Source organism: Biomphalaria glabrata, chromosome 4, assembly GCF_947242115.1.
Source record: "Biomphalaria glabrata chromosome 4, xgBioGlab47.1, whole genome shotgun sequence".
In the NCBI taxonomy this organism is placed as follows: domain Eukaryota; kingdom Metazoa; phylum Mollusca; class Gastropoda; family Planorbidae; genus Biomphalaria; species Biomphalaria glabrata.
This window is the reverse complement of record NC_074714.1, coordinates 17612047-17627686: the sequence shown is the minus strand read 5'-3', so window position 1 is coordinate 17627686 and position 15640 is coordinate 17612047. Positions and strand designations below refer to the sequence as shown.

Sequence of the window (15640 nt, the reverse complement as noted above, 5' to 3'; positions counted from 1 at the left end):
GATGTACAATGCCACCTGACTTCTAACACCTCTATCTTTAATCTTGAGTTAAGACTCTTAACTAGATCTCCATGTTTACAAACATTTCATTTATTGTCAAAGACCACATGACCATGTCATGAGAAAATAGTTAATAACCCTATGTTAAAGACTTTCATATCGGTAGTTTATCTGCATAATTTTACTACGGGTTTGCGCAGAGCTACCATTGAAACGTTGGATAAATGACACAGTTTTGCATGAGCTAATGAAAGGGCGATAATTTGGTCGTTAAAACGGCTTGCATACAGTTTTGCCTAATCTATTTGTTACAGCTTGTCATAGATTTTAATACAGCTTTGCCTAAACTTATGTAACAGTATGTCATAGGGTTTTTAATACAGCTTTGACTATCCAATTGTTACAGCCAGTCATGGGGTCTCAATACGGCCTTACCCATCTAATTGTTACAGCACCTACTTCTCTCAGCTTCAACTAGACTTTAATTAATTATTACACCATCTAAAACTAAACGTGCACCCTCTTCCTTTAGCCATAAAGTTTTTATTGTACATAAAAAGTACATGTAAAAAATAAAAAGTTGGCCCAACTAGATCTACAATCACATGCCAACTTACTGGCCCTTTTTGTTTGCTAATCATATGTAATCAGCTAATAGCTCAAGTCTTACATACGTGTTAGTGTTTGATCAGTAGTGTAAGATTCAAAACATGTTTGGAGACGCGACATCCTTTCTTAATTATTAGATCTAACCATGGGCGTAGCCAGGATTTTTTTCGGGGGGGGGGGGGGTTTGGGGGGGGTGAATTTTTTTCTCCCCCCCCCCCCTGCGAAAAAAAAAATTATATGTATTTATGTGTGTGTGTGTGTGTACATAATCTTTATTACATTCTGACCCTTCATTCTTTCGGAAGACGTTTATTGCGCCCTAGAATAGGTTATTCCATGAGTAAGTGAAAAAATTGTAGATTCCCCGACATTACTAGCAAAGGGGTCTGGGGGAGCGCTAGGAGCTCCCCCAGCGCGGGGCGAAGCCCCGCCGCCAAGCACTATTTCTGATATTGAAAACCAACAAAATGCATATTCTGAGGTATCTACAGTGCATTTTTCTGCTATTAAAAAGTTCTATTTAAAAAACCTAATGTGCTATTCTTACTGACTTAGACCCTCCCTCGTCGTTCGGCGCATTTGCCGTCAAGCTGTTTCCTTAAAATTGTGGACTCCCCGCCATTACTAGCAAGGGGGTCTGGGGGAGCGCCTGGAGCTCCCCAGCGCGGGGCGAAGCCCCGCCGCCAAGCACTATTTCTGATATTGAAAACCAACAAAATGCATATTCTGAGGTATCTACAGTCCATTTTAATGCTATTAAAAAGTTTTATTTCAAAAACCTAATGTGCTATTCTTACTGACTTAGACCCTCCCACGCCGTTCGGAGCATTTGACGTCAAGCAGTTTCCATAAAAATCTGTCACTGGTAATGTCTGAAGCCTCTTCCCACCTACTATGAGGACCTCAATGAATGAGTGGCGTCAAGTTGTACTAGGATATCATTGCAACTCTTCTTATGCGTAATTCATTTTGTCGGAGAACATGTCCCGCAAACTTCATGCGTCGTTCTCTCACAATCTTACTAAGGGGTCGACTCCCAGTTCGGCATAGGATTTTCTTGATTTAGATCCGATCTCTATAACTGACTCCTGAAATCTGTCTTAGCCATCTTTGTTGAGCTATATTTAGTGTTTTTCGATTTCGGTAGATGACTATTCACTGCAGTTTATTAATGGAGCCCTGCCACTGGTAAAAATGTGTAACCTCTCTTGAATACGCTCTTGGAATTAAGTGACTGTAGTTTGCATTTAGATTTTATATCGAAAAGAGAAGTTTTATCGTCAAAATCTTCTGTTGAGGGTTTTCCACCTCAAAATGCTCTGTAGGGGGATCTTAGACTCAAAACCATCTGGAGGGGTTTTAAACTTTAAAAAAAAAAGCCATCTGTAGAAGAAACTCAAAACCCCCGATTGGCTTGGCTACGCTCAAATAATTTTAGTGTGTAATTTGCTTTTTTTTTTATATTGAAGATGTATTTTTAGCACCAAACCCCTCTGAATGGGGGTTTAAACTCAAAACCCCTTTCGGCAACGCTCATAGCATTTTGAGTGCGTAATTTGCTTTTTTTTTCTTACACTGAAGATGACGGGGGGTTTAAACTCAAAACCCCTTTGACTACTCTCATAGATTTTAGAGTAAGTAATTTTCTTTTATTTATATTGAAGAGGTACTTTTTAGCTTCAAACTCCACTGGAGGGGAGTTTAAACTCAAAACCCCTTAGACTACACTCATAACATTTTTAGTGTATAATTTGCTTTTTTTTTATTATTAAAAAGAGGTATTTTTTACAAGTGGGGTTTAAACTCAAAGCTGAGTCAAAACCCATTTAGCTACGCTCATAACATTTTGAGTGCGTAATTAGCTTTTTTTATATATTAAAGAGGGGGTTTATCGTAAATTTTAGACGGGGTTTTAAAATCAAAATCTTCCTTAACTGTGCTCTTGGAATTAGGGGATTTTCGTTTGCATTTTTTTTTGTTTTGTTTTATAGAAGAGGGGGAGTTAACTGCAAAAATCCCAGGTAGGGGGTTTAAAACTCAAAACCCCTGGTAGGGGGTTTTAAACTCGAACCGCTCTGGTAGGGGTTTTAAACTCGAATCCCCCTGGTAGGGGTTTTTAAAGTCGAACCCCCCTGGTAGGGGTTTTTAAACTCGAACCCCCCTGGTAGGGGGTTTTAAACTCGAACCCCCCTGGTAGGGGGTTTTAAACTCAAAACCCTTTTGGTTGTGCTAGGGCAAGTGATGGTTTAGTATTAAAATCTCACCTAAAATAAACAAAATCAAAGCAAAAAATCAGTCACTAAATTCCGACTCAACCCCCCCCCCCAAGGGGGGGGATTTCATTTCGGGGGGGGGGGGTTTGAACCCCAAGAACCCCCCCCTGGCTACGCCCATGGATCTAACGCTTGGTAGCTTTAAACTCTATTATCCTTTTAGGTCATAGTGTTATATCTGTCCGCAACATGAATACCAGGACGAGTATATGTTGTTGCATGGGCGTAGCCAGGATTTTTAATATGGAGGGAGGGGGGTAGGGGGGAAATTTTCTCCCCCGCCCTAAATATATATGTGTGTGTGTGTACAAAATTAATCTTTATTACATCTTGACCCTTCATTCTTTCGGAAGACGTTTATTGTACCCTACAATAGGTTCTTCCTGGAGTTAGTCCTAGCAAGTGGGGCTGGGGGAGCGCTGTGCCAACCACTATTTCCGGTATTAAAAGCCAACAAAATGCATATTCTGAGGTATCTACAGTGCATTATCCTGCTATTAAAAGTTTTATTTCAAAAACCTTATGCTATGCTTATTGACTTAGATCCTCCCGCGTCGTTCGGCGCATTGGGCGGTAAGCTACTTACACAAAAATCTGTCACTGGCAATGTCTGAAGCCTCTTCCCACCTGCTCAGAGGACCTACATAAAAGTGTGGCGCCAATTTGTACTAGGATGTCCCTGTTTGCGCTTTTGTCGTAATGGCCTCCATGTCATCGCAACTCTGGGTATGCGTAATTCATTTTGTCAGTGAACATGCCCCGCAAACTTCATGCGACGCTTTGTCACAACATTACTACAACATTACACAACCTTACTAAAAGGTCGACACCCAGTTCGGCAAAGGATTTCCTTAATTGAGACCCGATCTCTATAACTGACTTCTAAAATCTGTCTTAGCCATTTTTGTTGAGCCACATTTATTCTTTTTCATTTTCGAAGATGACTATTCACTGCACTTTATTAATTGAGCCCAGTCACTGGTAGAAAATTGTAACCTCTCGCTCATGGAATTAGGTGACTGTTGTTTGCTTTAGATTTTATATCGAAAAGGGAAGTTTTATCTTCAAAATCATTTGTTGGAGGTCTAAAACTAAAAAATCTCTGTTTTTTTTTTAACAAATTCATAACCCCCTAAGCTACGTTCATAGAATTCGGTGACTGTAGTTTGCTTTAGAATAAAATTGAAGAGAGAGGTTTTCAACCTCAAAACTCTCTGTATGGGTGTATTTAAACTAAAACCATCTGGAGGGGTTTACAAATTTAAAAAAAACTCTAGGAGGGGTGTTTAAACTCAAAATCACCCTTGGCTTGTTTACGCTCATATAATTTTAAGTGCGTAATTTGCTTTTTTTTTTATATTGAAGAGGTATTTTATAGATTCAAACCCCACTTTAAACTAAAGAATCCATTTGGCTACGCTCATAGAATTTTGAGTGTGTGTAATTTGCTTTTTTTATATTGAAGAGGTAGTTTTTAGCTGCAAACCCTGCTGGGGGGGGGTGTAACACAAAACTCCTTTTGGCTAGAAACTGGTGAATGATGTATGGATAGTCTTATATTGAAGAGGGGGTTTATCGTAGATTTCGGAGGGAGTTTTAAAATCAAAATCTTCCTTAGCTATGCTCTTGGAATTTGGGGATTGTCGTTTGCATTATTTTTTTTTTATTTTGTTTTATAAAAGAGGGGTTTTGACTACCAAACCCCCTAGTAGGGTTTTTTTTTAACTCAAAACCCCCTTGACTGCGCTGAGGCAAGTGATGGTTTAGTATTAAAATCTCAACTAAAATAAACAAAATGAAAGCAAAAAAATCAGTTAATAAATTCCGATTCCCCCCCCCCACGCAGGGGGTAATATTATTTCGGGGGGGGGGGAGGGGTCCCATGCCTACGCCCATGTGTTGTTGCTATAACTGAACGAATTAAGATACTAATAACAACGTACCCTGGCACGTGTTACAAATTTTTTTTCGCATCTTTTTTTTTATTCGCACTTCATGTTGTTTATTGTACCAACATAATCTTTTTTGTTTTAATATTCTACTAGTCGACCCGCGGATGAACACTTCCTGAATGACACAGTTGTCCAAATGTGGTGGGTTTGGGAAAACGACTGTGTGAGCATGCCTGGAGAACGAGGAAGGCGCAGGTGAGTGCGGGAGGAGGGTTAAAGAGTCGGCGTGCGTGCGTGGTGTTCCGCATGGTTGGCGACGTAGAGAATTATATATACAGACAAAAAATTACTTGTTCTCCCTTTTCTCTCTCTCTCTCGCCGCGAAAGTTACGTGGGGTAACTCTAGTCCGACTTGCAGAATTAAAAGAGTTGTCTTTCCATGACTTTTTCATCGAGGCTTAGAGATCGGCGTGCGTGCGTGCGTGGTGTCCCGCATGGTTGGGCGATATGCATGTACATTTAGACAGGCAGAAAGACAGAGACAGACATACAGGGAGGCACAGACAGATAGATAGATAGATAGATAGATAGATAGATAGATAGATAGATAGATAGAGTTTCTTTGGTGTTAAAATGGAAATACTGGATGTAACAAAGATCTTGACGTACCATCCCATACCAATAATCCTTGTCTTCCTCGTACTTGATCATAGAATGTACAATGATGTCAACAAAATTTATGGTCCAGGGGTTGAAGGGGAGAGTGGAGGAAATTCGAATGTACTAATTAGCTTTCATGTAGACGTAGACAACTGCGTGATAGGAAAAAGTTGAATTTGCAATGACATTACGAGCTTAGTGTGAGAACTTGACAATTTTCTTGCCTATTACGTTTACGATCACTATCTATGTACTATCCATTGTGCTTTGTTAGAATTTCTGTCATAGTGACACCCACAGTAATTACGTCCAATAGAAGGACTAGAGAAGGGCATAAACAAATCTCTTATTAAAAACAAAGTTCTATATAAAATTATAGTGGAAAATTAAATTTCTAATTTAAAAAGATTAATTATTTATAAACTGTTTTTCATTTTAAAAAGCCACAAAAAAACTAATTATACTTGGTAAAATTATTTAGATTAAACCTCCAAGGCCTAATATGCAGATAAAACTAGGTGTCATCTTTTATTTACAAAATAAAATTATCAATTCATAAGCATTGTATCAATGGCTGAAATAAACAATAAATATCGGACTCAATTTGAAATATAAGGCCAGGATTACAAAATGAAGACATCTAGGCCTATATTATCAATGTTCCTCTTTTCTGACCAATGTAACTATATGTACCAAGGTTCTGAAACAATGTCAGCCCAAAGTATGTGTTCCAAGTCTGAACATCAGAAAGTGCAGAAATGAGAGATACACTTTAACACACAAGATCCAACAAAGACAATGAGTTATTCCATAAGTTTGTGATATCGTCCTCTGTACTTAGCCTATATATTTCTCCTAATGGAGTACTGTTCATCAAGTTATATCAAGTCACGTTTGTTCGTTGCATATCTCTAGTATTAGATCTACGTGAAGATTTCATTCTATGGTCGACAAAATAATTTGATATGATATTTCTAAAGTACCTGATATCATAGACGTAGTATGTTTGCTTTTAAAAACTGAAGATTTAATGAAGATAATGTAGAAATGACCAGAGGACCTGATTAACTGGAGCTGCTTCAACCTATACTGACCAGAAGTAGGACATAATTAACTGGAGCTGTTTTAATTTGAATGACCAGAAGTAGGACCTTATTAACCGAGCTTTTTTTAACTTGAATAACCAGAAGTAGGACCTGATTAACTGGGGATGTCCAAATTGAGAAACACGACACATTATATCTATTTATAGAGAAGAAAACAAAATTATTTTTTTTTGAGAACATTTACTCTCATAACTGTATGACTAAGTTTAATTGTGAAGATCTTATTCATATTTGTTTTGTTATAGTTCTAAACATATTGCAAATTATGTGAGCATTGATTAGGTTAATATTGTGCTACAATACTATTGGAATAGTCAGTGAAACATGGAGTGAGTCTGATATATAATTTTCTTTTTAAGTATTTAAAAGCAAAAATATAAAAATACTTAACAAAACAAGCAAAGCCTATCCAAGGGAAAGAACTCCACATTAACAAACTACAACTACACTACAAACCTCACAATAATGTAGAAGTAATTTCCCTTATTCAATTTCAAACAAAATAATTACCAATAATTAATTGACTAATTCATTAATGTTTTAACTGATCCGTGTTTGGTTTGTACAATAATTGTTTAACATTTCAACTTAATCCAATAATTGGTGTGGGACAAGGAAAAGAATTCAACCAAATACAAAAAAAAAATTACTTATAATAATAACTTATAATTAATCATTTCTAGAGTAAGATCTTTTCTTAAGTTCTCACTAGACATTGAACTAAAATTACAAAACAGCAGATATGAAAAAAGCCTTTCGATAATTTGAATGCTTGAATTATTGAGGCACCCTGAGAAACAGAAAGGACATAACATGCATAAGTAGAAGAAGGTCACATAACATAATGAAACATAATGACTATATCAGGTATAATAAAGATATAATAATGGACAAGAATATTAATTTCTATCACCACATAAAAAACAAATACTTCCAGACAGAAAAGTATCAAACTCATAAGACAGTGAAGCTCTAAATATGGCCCTCAGCCCATTTCCAGCCCAAGACACTGTGCTATCTGGCCAGCATTGGAGTTAATTTTAGCATTAATGGGGCTCCTGAACTCCTGACACATTTCTTAGAAATTGATAGGACCCCAAGTTGGGCACCGCCATCATAAGACATAAATATTTTTTTTTAAATTCTTTTTTCTTTTCTTAATGAAAGTATTCCTTGATACATCATGTGTGCCTGTTTGTATGAATGTGTGTGTACATTCCTGTGTGTCTGCATGCAAGTTTTGTGTGTGTGTCTCTATCACATTAAATAAAAATTTAATTTACATGACAAAGCTTATGAAGCTGCAACACATTTGTGGTGTCATAGATTTAGGGTAAGGGTGACATCTAACTTTTTAAGCTAAAAAAAACAGATTATTTTCAATAATAATAAAAAAAAAATATTTAAAAAATAGCATATGTAATATGAAGTAATCAGCAAGCTAAATCATGTCATACATATAAATAATAAATTTTGATGGGGTTAAACTAAAGTGTGTGTTACAAAGACAAAAGATGATTTAATATTAAAGAGAAAGTTAGGCACTCAATTTGAATAGAATGCTTTGAATAGTAAGTAGCACTCCATACAATTAACAAACAAAGTGAGTGAGTTAAAACAGTTTCCTCAAGAAAATTGTGTATGACTTTATTAGCCTACCTATGACTGGGACCATATCTATGATTCATAATGGGTTCTAGATATTAAAATTACTAATGGTCTTTGTATATAAGAGGTATGTACAGTCATAAATGTTATCTATTAATATAGGTACTTATGATTTTACATGAGCTGCATATACCTATAGTCACACAAGAGTAGTCTGTATTATAAGTAAAATATAAAACTTCTTATTTCATTTCACATCATTCATTTGTAATGAAATAAACACCTAAAAATTTCGATTTTTAGGTGCAAATTTTTAATTGATTTATTAGTTAACCCATTAACTTCTGCTGTCGGGAACGTTTTTTCGTTTTTGCCCTAAACAGTTGTAGAATGTTTCTAAAAACCCCTTTTCAATATACTAGCTTTAAACTTTTTAAATAAAAGATATCTTCTAGTTTCATTGCAAACCTGATTACAAATCGTTGAGGAGATTTACAATTTTGGTCGTAGAATCTGGAAAATTTTTATTGTTTAAATAATTTTTCAAACAAACATGCCCATAGCCCCAGAGTATAATCGACCACTAGAGAAAATGAGTATTTTTGAAGCTTTTTTATATGCTAATGGTATTAAAAATATAAATTTTTTTAAACTAAACATATTGTTCTATTTTTTAAATTTGTTTGTTTATTTATTAGTATTAGATCTTAAATTTGATTATTTTTTCAAAATTATAACTTTTTAGGATTTTCAAATTTAGGGTTATTCCTCTTTGCTTAGGACAGGCGGGAATGCTTTTTCCCAACTGAATAATTTTTGGTATTTTGGGTTTTTCACGTATGTGCACAATTTAGGTCATGTTGTGCCCAATTCCTAACTGGAAAAAAGGAGACATTGGGTAAAAAAAACAGCTAAAATGCAAAGTAGTAATAGGCAGTTTGTATAATTTATATATTTACATTGGGTCAAAGTTAGAGCAGAATTTGTAGAAATTGACAGATAAAATGTACTTTTTTTTTTAATTTATGTTTTAGCTAAAATTAGCATGGTAAGTTCAAATTATGCAGAATCAAGATCTGAAGAAAATCTCTGCTGGAGTTTTGTAGAATCCATCTTCTCTCCGATCATAGCCCATTTGACATAAATGAACAGAGTTGACAGCCTGCTCACCAAAGTATGTCTTTTTGAGGTTTACGTACAGCCATGGGTTTATATTCTCAACCTTTGCTTTCTTGGCTCTCATTGTGTTGACCTGAAAAAAGAAACCACAATAAATCATATGTGGAACATATAGTTCAGGTCAAAAAGATATTCAAATGACGGTAAGGAAAAACCTTTATATAAAAGGATTTGATTCATAAAGGTGAGAAAACTGTATTGCTGAGGACACATCTCAAAGTACAGAATAGAGAAAGGAAGCACTAGACACAACTGCAACAAAACTCTTTTAGCTCTTTAATTTTATTTCAATACCTTACCCTACAATTTTGATTTGACAAAAATTGCTATATTGATACATTAGGAATGAAAAAGACAAATTATTTTTTACAATAAATACCACTTCAATAAAGCTACTGAATGAAATATCAAATGCATTACCTAACTCAAAGCTGAGGAAAAGATTCATGCTTTTTTTTTCATATTGTAATATTTTCTATATAGTCTAAAAAACTATTTAAATAAAATATTTTTGTCATAGGAAAAAAAGCTACAAGTAGTTACATTTGTTATACAAAATCAATTTTGTCACAAATTTAGGTAAATAAAGATATTAACAACTGTATGTAATACTTTTATTGGTTTGTAGTGAATAAATAAAATTCCAACTTACTTTCATAATGGTCATATGAGGTTTAAATTCATGCCTTTCAACTACATTAACCCCAGCATCTTTGAGTTTGGATGTCACAGTTTCACAAAACAACCTGTACTCCCATCGCAGCAAAGATGTGCAAGTACAAACAAGTTATTCACAAATTAACTGGCAGAAGTTTTCAGCTAATTAAAAATAACTGACCCATTTTATAAAATTATATTTCATTGCAGTCACAAAACTTTTTAAAGTGACATTGGATTAAGAAACATACAATTTTGGAGAATTTATAGCCCTTTTAGGAGGGAAATAATGGTTGATAACATTAATTATTTCAAAAAGATTACTCCAGGTGTAAACTATGGGAAAATTACTTTTTCTTTGTTCATAGACAGGTTGAGTTCACCCAACCTTTTCAAAAGACTATATTTACAAGCTAAGAGTGTGATACAATGTCAAATGACCTTAACTGTAACAATTTATATCAGAAAGCTATTATTATTATTATTGCTTTTGTAAAACACATCTTTCAGGCTTCTTTAGCATGCTCAATGTGCTTAATACAATCAATTGTGAGGAGACGTAGGGTAGGCAGTATCTGGAGAAGTTTTACATGATGCCTGTAGGTTCTCAGCAAATGTCTCAGCTCAAGTCAAATTTCCTTTAAATATTCTTAAACTACATCTGGATTGGAACTAGAGTGCTCATTTAAGTAGCAGAGTATTAAATATCCTTTAGCCAAATATCCCACAAAATTTAGAATTGTGAGAATCAGAAAAATTGTTCTATTTCATGCTTAACAATTTTTCACATTTAATTTTTTAAAATATTTCTAAAAAAATAATTTTTACTATTTGTATAAAACTACATTTATATAATATAATACCTAAAGTCATTTTCATACTGCACATCTGCTACTAAGACCTTTTCAAAAAAAGTTGTCAGACCCTTAAACTGTAATTGACTAACTGGTAAATTGTTTAAGAGAACATCTGAAGATTCTTCAAGTGCTTGGCTAGCTCTGTGAATATCCTCCTCAGTTTCTAAACAGATCTGGCGAAACAAAGTAAGCAAAATGATAATCAAGCTTTATTCAAATAAGATTTCTTTTACTGACAGTTTTAAAAATTATTTTTTCTATAAGGTATGGCTTTCAGTATCATAAAATGATTGCATCTCTGTCAGTTTTTTTTATAAAATTCTGAAAATGTTTAGGGCATTGATTTATTTGGTGAAAACTATTAATACGTGGTTTTTTTCAAAGATTCCTACAATAAGGCTAAAATATTAATCATGAAATATTAATCATGAAAATTTGAGTACTTTGCTTTTTCAAATGTATGTATATAAAAATAACAATAAACAATACAATACATGTGCTAATATATGATTATTATAACAATATTGGTCTCAACAGATGCATGAATATTATACGAAAAGTGAATACAGTGTAGGCTTTTTTTTAATCGAAATAGTTATAAAAAAAAAAGTTTAATTGAAAGCTTTTCTAAGAGTGTGAGCAATGGTTGTGCACTGATTATGAAAAGTCAATGCACATTTCACTGAGTTACCATTCACCATTAAATGGGCTTACATATCAAAACAAATTAAGCTTAATTTAAAAATCCTGAAAAAGTCTCTTGAGTTTTGAAGAAAGATTAAAATGCCACTTCAGACTTGACAATCTATAGGGCAGATGATGGAAATGTCAACTGTTTCTAAAGCCAGTACACTGGCAAAGCCCCTAAATTCCCCAGCTAATATCAGGTACACATTAGAGTTGGTGGACTCTCAGCATCCTAAAAGTCCTGAAATTCAAAGTTTTCAGAGATTCAAACCCAAAACCCATCAGTTCAAAAGCCAAGAGCTTTACCACTCAGCCAACATGCCCCTTTGAAGTTAAGAAGACCACAAAATTACTAGTGCAAAGAGGAAAACAATGTGCATGATCTGAGGACAAATAAAATGTCATCAAAAATGTCTACATGCATAGATCTTAGGTTGTTTAGTGATTTTCTAAAGATACACACACAAAAAATGTTAAACTTACTTCACGAATTGTGACATGTAACATCTCTGGTGTATAGCAGAACTCCTCATATTGATTGTCTTTATCCAATATCCAGTCAATGGCCTCTTTTATTGATGTAAAGACTTGGGGATCAGTCACTCTCACACACAGAAAGTAGTTAGCTTTGGAGTCCGACACATTACCAGCTTTTTTATTAGTCCTGTTCATTGTCTGGCAAAATAAAATGCTATTTACAAACACACACACACACATATATATATATATATATATATATATATATATATATATATATATATATATATATATATATATATATATAAATATATATATATATATAAGAATTACAATCTGCTTTATATTGAGGTGACTCCTAGAAAAAAAGGACTTATGATACACCGATTTTTCTTGTCTAGCATGTGCTGCAATACCATCTGTAGCCCTCAAAGCTTTTGTTGTATCTATTCAATGAACTAAGTTTCTTTCAATGTTTACAGCTCATTTCATTTTTAATCAGTTTCACCATTGCAACACCACTTCTATTTCAGTTCAGGAATTAGTGAGTCTACATTCCATATAACTCATTTCCTAAGTCTTCTGTGCCTAGAATGTCAGTGGAATCTACAATTTGTGTCCTTCTTTGAGACATGCTGTGGAATGATCAAACAAGAATGGATTATCAAATTTATAATGTGTTAGTAACAGAGAAAATTATTTAATGAGTGTATATGGAATGGTTTGATAAGGGCATTAGGGGATCCAGAACTAACCCATAAGACTGCTTTATTGATTCTTATTGGAAATTTGTTGTCATTACAAGGACTCTTTTCTCAATTAATAACAACATTCTACATAAAATACAAACATAGAAGTTTACAGAGTGACTACATTCAGATGTCTTGATCCATTTTACATTTCCTAGCCAACAAGCGCTGCTATAATCTGACAGAGTATAGAGCTAAGGAGTTTTTGTACTGTTCAATTTTAGTCAAAATTAGAGATGGGAAAGCATCTGAACCCTAACCAAATGAGCCAACTCTATCTTTACTTACGAGCAAACTAAACTGAACTCCCAACTTTAAAATTGATTGGCAAAAAACGAACTGAACTCAGACTTAAATTTAACCTGAGCGAACCTGTGTGATAGTGATAGTAATATGATAGTGTTGTGTGTGTGGTGTTCACTGTTGGTTTCTAAGTTTTTATAAGTCTGTTCAAGTTCAAGCAGCTAAGTTTTTATAAGTCTGTTGAAGTTCAAGCAGAGCAACACAGCTTACTCAGTCGGATGATTATGATACTATATTAAACATAGAAAATATTAAATACTGTTAATACAGTATACATACCTATAGGCCTACATACATATATAAAATATTATATAAATATATATATATATTTATATAATATTTTATATATATATATATATATATATATATATATATGATATATACTCAATAGACGCTATGTTTTTTATAATAAAATAACTAAAAAAAAATATATAACTTAAAGATTTAGATCTGATTATCATTTATGATCATAGTTAGATCTATATCTAGATCTATAGTCTATCATCATCTATCCCTACCCTATGTTTTAAAAAGTGATTCCTCATTCCATATAATATGCATGTTATTAGGACAAATTAGTAATTCAAATGCTTCTTCTTCCCCTTGTGCTATTAGAGCATGGAATTGGTTGCCTGAGCCAGCCAGGAAAACCAGTGACTTGACAAAATTTTTAAATCATTGGTTAACTTGCATGATTAGATGCATGTCGCGTAAGACGTTAATCATCTTCTTTTTGAAGTAACGTCAGTCACATATAAGATAAGATAAATAACTTAATTAAGTTAAAGTTACTTCACAAGTCTCGACAGCTTACTCAGTGACAGTCTTCTTAAGATAAGACTTATGATGACTTATCTTAGTTATACAAAATACACTTATACAGACTCAGACTTTACTTCAGACACTTCAGGCAGCCTCAGGCAACCCATGATTCTCAGTCTGAGTCTGATGATTATGATACTAAATATAACTAAATAACTAACGATAGTCTATAGTATAGACTTAGACCTAGATTTAGCGAGTGTAGATTAGTAGTCCTAGATTTAGATCAGTAGAAGTAGATCTAGTCTTCTTCCGTAATCCTTGGTCACTGGTGTTTATTGTGTGTTAATGCATCACTACATCACATTAAACAAAACAATGTACCGTAACCGTAAACAAATATAAGAGCTCTTTAATACGAAGTTTATATAATTATAATATATATAGGTTTGTGCTAAAGCCAATGACATATTGTTATATAGGCTTGTGAACCAACCTCTTAATTTTCATTTTTATTTCTTTCAGTTTTTCTTATACAGGCCACGTCTAATGGGATAGTGCTATTGTGATGTCGATGACCATTGCAGACTAAATATAGTCGGCAAAAATCCACCATCTTGTCAATCAGAATGGGACTCTTCTATTATCACAGTAGACCTATTCTAGATAATGGATTGATTCGAAAATCTCCGGTGGCGAATATTTGTAATAAAGGGGCGTTCTGTTTTTTTTTGTTGTTTTATTTTGTGTTTTTTTTTTCTTTTACAAAGCTTACATCAACTCACTCTGTCTGTCTGGTAAAAATTTGAAAACATTATTTCTCCCACACCCATTCTCGGATCAAGTTAAAAAAAAAAAAAAAGTAACCAATTAGTCAATTCATTACAGATAATTAAGCCTAATTATTTTGTTTTATACCAACAAAGGAAATAAATTCTTCAGTATTTAGAGATGGCTAAATATGTGGGATTTTGCGACCTTATATAATTGTACACGTTATTTCTACCACAATCGGAAAAGCAAAGGTCGCCTTCATACAGCTTAAGAAAATTTGGATGTCAAGAGAAATTTCCCTGACAACAAAGATTCGTCTCTTTAACTCAAATGTCAAGGCCGTTTTGCTTTATGGAGCCGAGACCTGAAGAACAGCACAAACTGCCGTTAGGAAAGTGCCAACTTTCATTAACAGCTGCCTACGAAGAATCCTTCACATTCGTTAGCCAGACACCATCAGCAACAGTGACTTCTTGCAAAGAACCAACCAAACTCCTGTAGAAGAAGAAATCAGAAAAATAAGATGGAACTGGATTGGGCACATTGTGTGCACATTGCCAACTAGCATCAAAAGGCAGACAATGAAGTGGAACCCACAAGGCAAGAGAAAGATGGGGCGTCCTAGCAGCACCGGGCGACGGAAACTAGAGGCAGACACATTAAAGTTTGGTTACACATGGAATAAGATGGAAAGGATGGCCCAGGACACGGACTATGGAAATCTCTTGTTGGCCGCCCATACTCCAATAGTTGTGAAGGGCCCAACAAAACATGAATCAATTAAAAAATTGAGCCAATTAATCATTTAATTATTAATTATTATTAATTATTTTGGTTGATTTTGAAAAGGGAAGTTACTTCTACATTATTAAGAGAAATAATAAACTTTTTTTTAAAAGTATATTTATATGTTGCTTGTTTTCAATGATGGTAACGGGTCAAGGCCAGCTGTTGATGTAGGCCTATTATTTTCGCAACTTGATTATGGCGACCTAGCTAGGCACTTCTTGATAGAGGGGAAGAAAGTGTCATTATGTGTTCTATCTC

At 34.1% G+C, this 15640-nt stretch overlaps 1 protein-coding gene across 8 annotated transcripts; it reads right to left on the bottom strand.

Annotated features, from left to right (window-relative positions):
- Nucleotides 1-7533: 7533 nt before the first annotated feature.
- LOC106073112 (uncharacterized) lies at nt 7534-14225 on the bottom strand. Of its 8 annotated transcripts, none has more exons than XM_056027483.1 (6): nt 14204-14225; nt 12422-12640; nt 12012-12203; nt 10848-11014; nt 9980-10073; nt 7534-9400 (listed from the first exon to the last, which is right to left on the bottom strand). In XM_056027483.1, the coding sequence occupies exons 2-6, from the start codon at nt 12422-12424 to the stop codon at nt 9218-9220; spliced, it is 639 nt and encodes a 212-aa protein (XP_055883458.1). In that variant the 5' UTR covers nt 12425-12640; nt 14204-14225; the 3' UTR covers nt 7534-9217. The 8 variants fall into 8 exon arrangements, with proteins under 8 accessions (XP_055883458.1, XP_055883454.1, XP_055883459.1 ...); XM_056027479.1 differs by having other exon boundaries at nt 14066-14205; XM_056027484.1 differs by lacking the exon at nt 14204-14225 and adding an exon at nt 14041-14059.
- Between the last annotated feature and the right edge of the window lie 1415 nt (nt 14226-15640).

Bases quoted from the DNA above. Each gene is read 5' to 3' on its own strand.
- LOC106073112 (XM_056027478.1), bottom strand. From the start codon at position 12,245: ATGTGTGTGTGTGTGTTTGTAAATAGCATTTTATTTTGCCAGACAATG. The intron at 10,074-10,847 runs GTATTATATTAT...ATGGGAGTACAG, and splicing joins CAGTATGAAAATGACTTTAG to GTTGTTTTGTGAAACTGTGA. The intron at 9,401-9,979 runs GTAAGTTGGAAT...TTCTTTTTTCAG, and splicing joins CTCATATGACCATTATGAAA to GTCAACACAATGAGAGCCAA.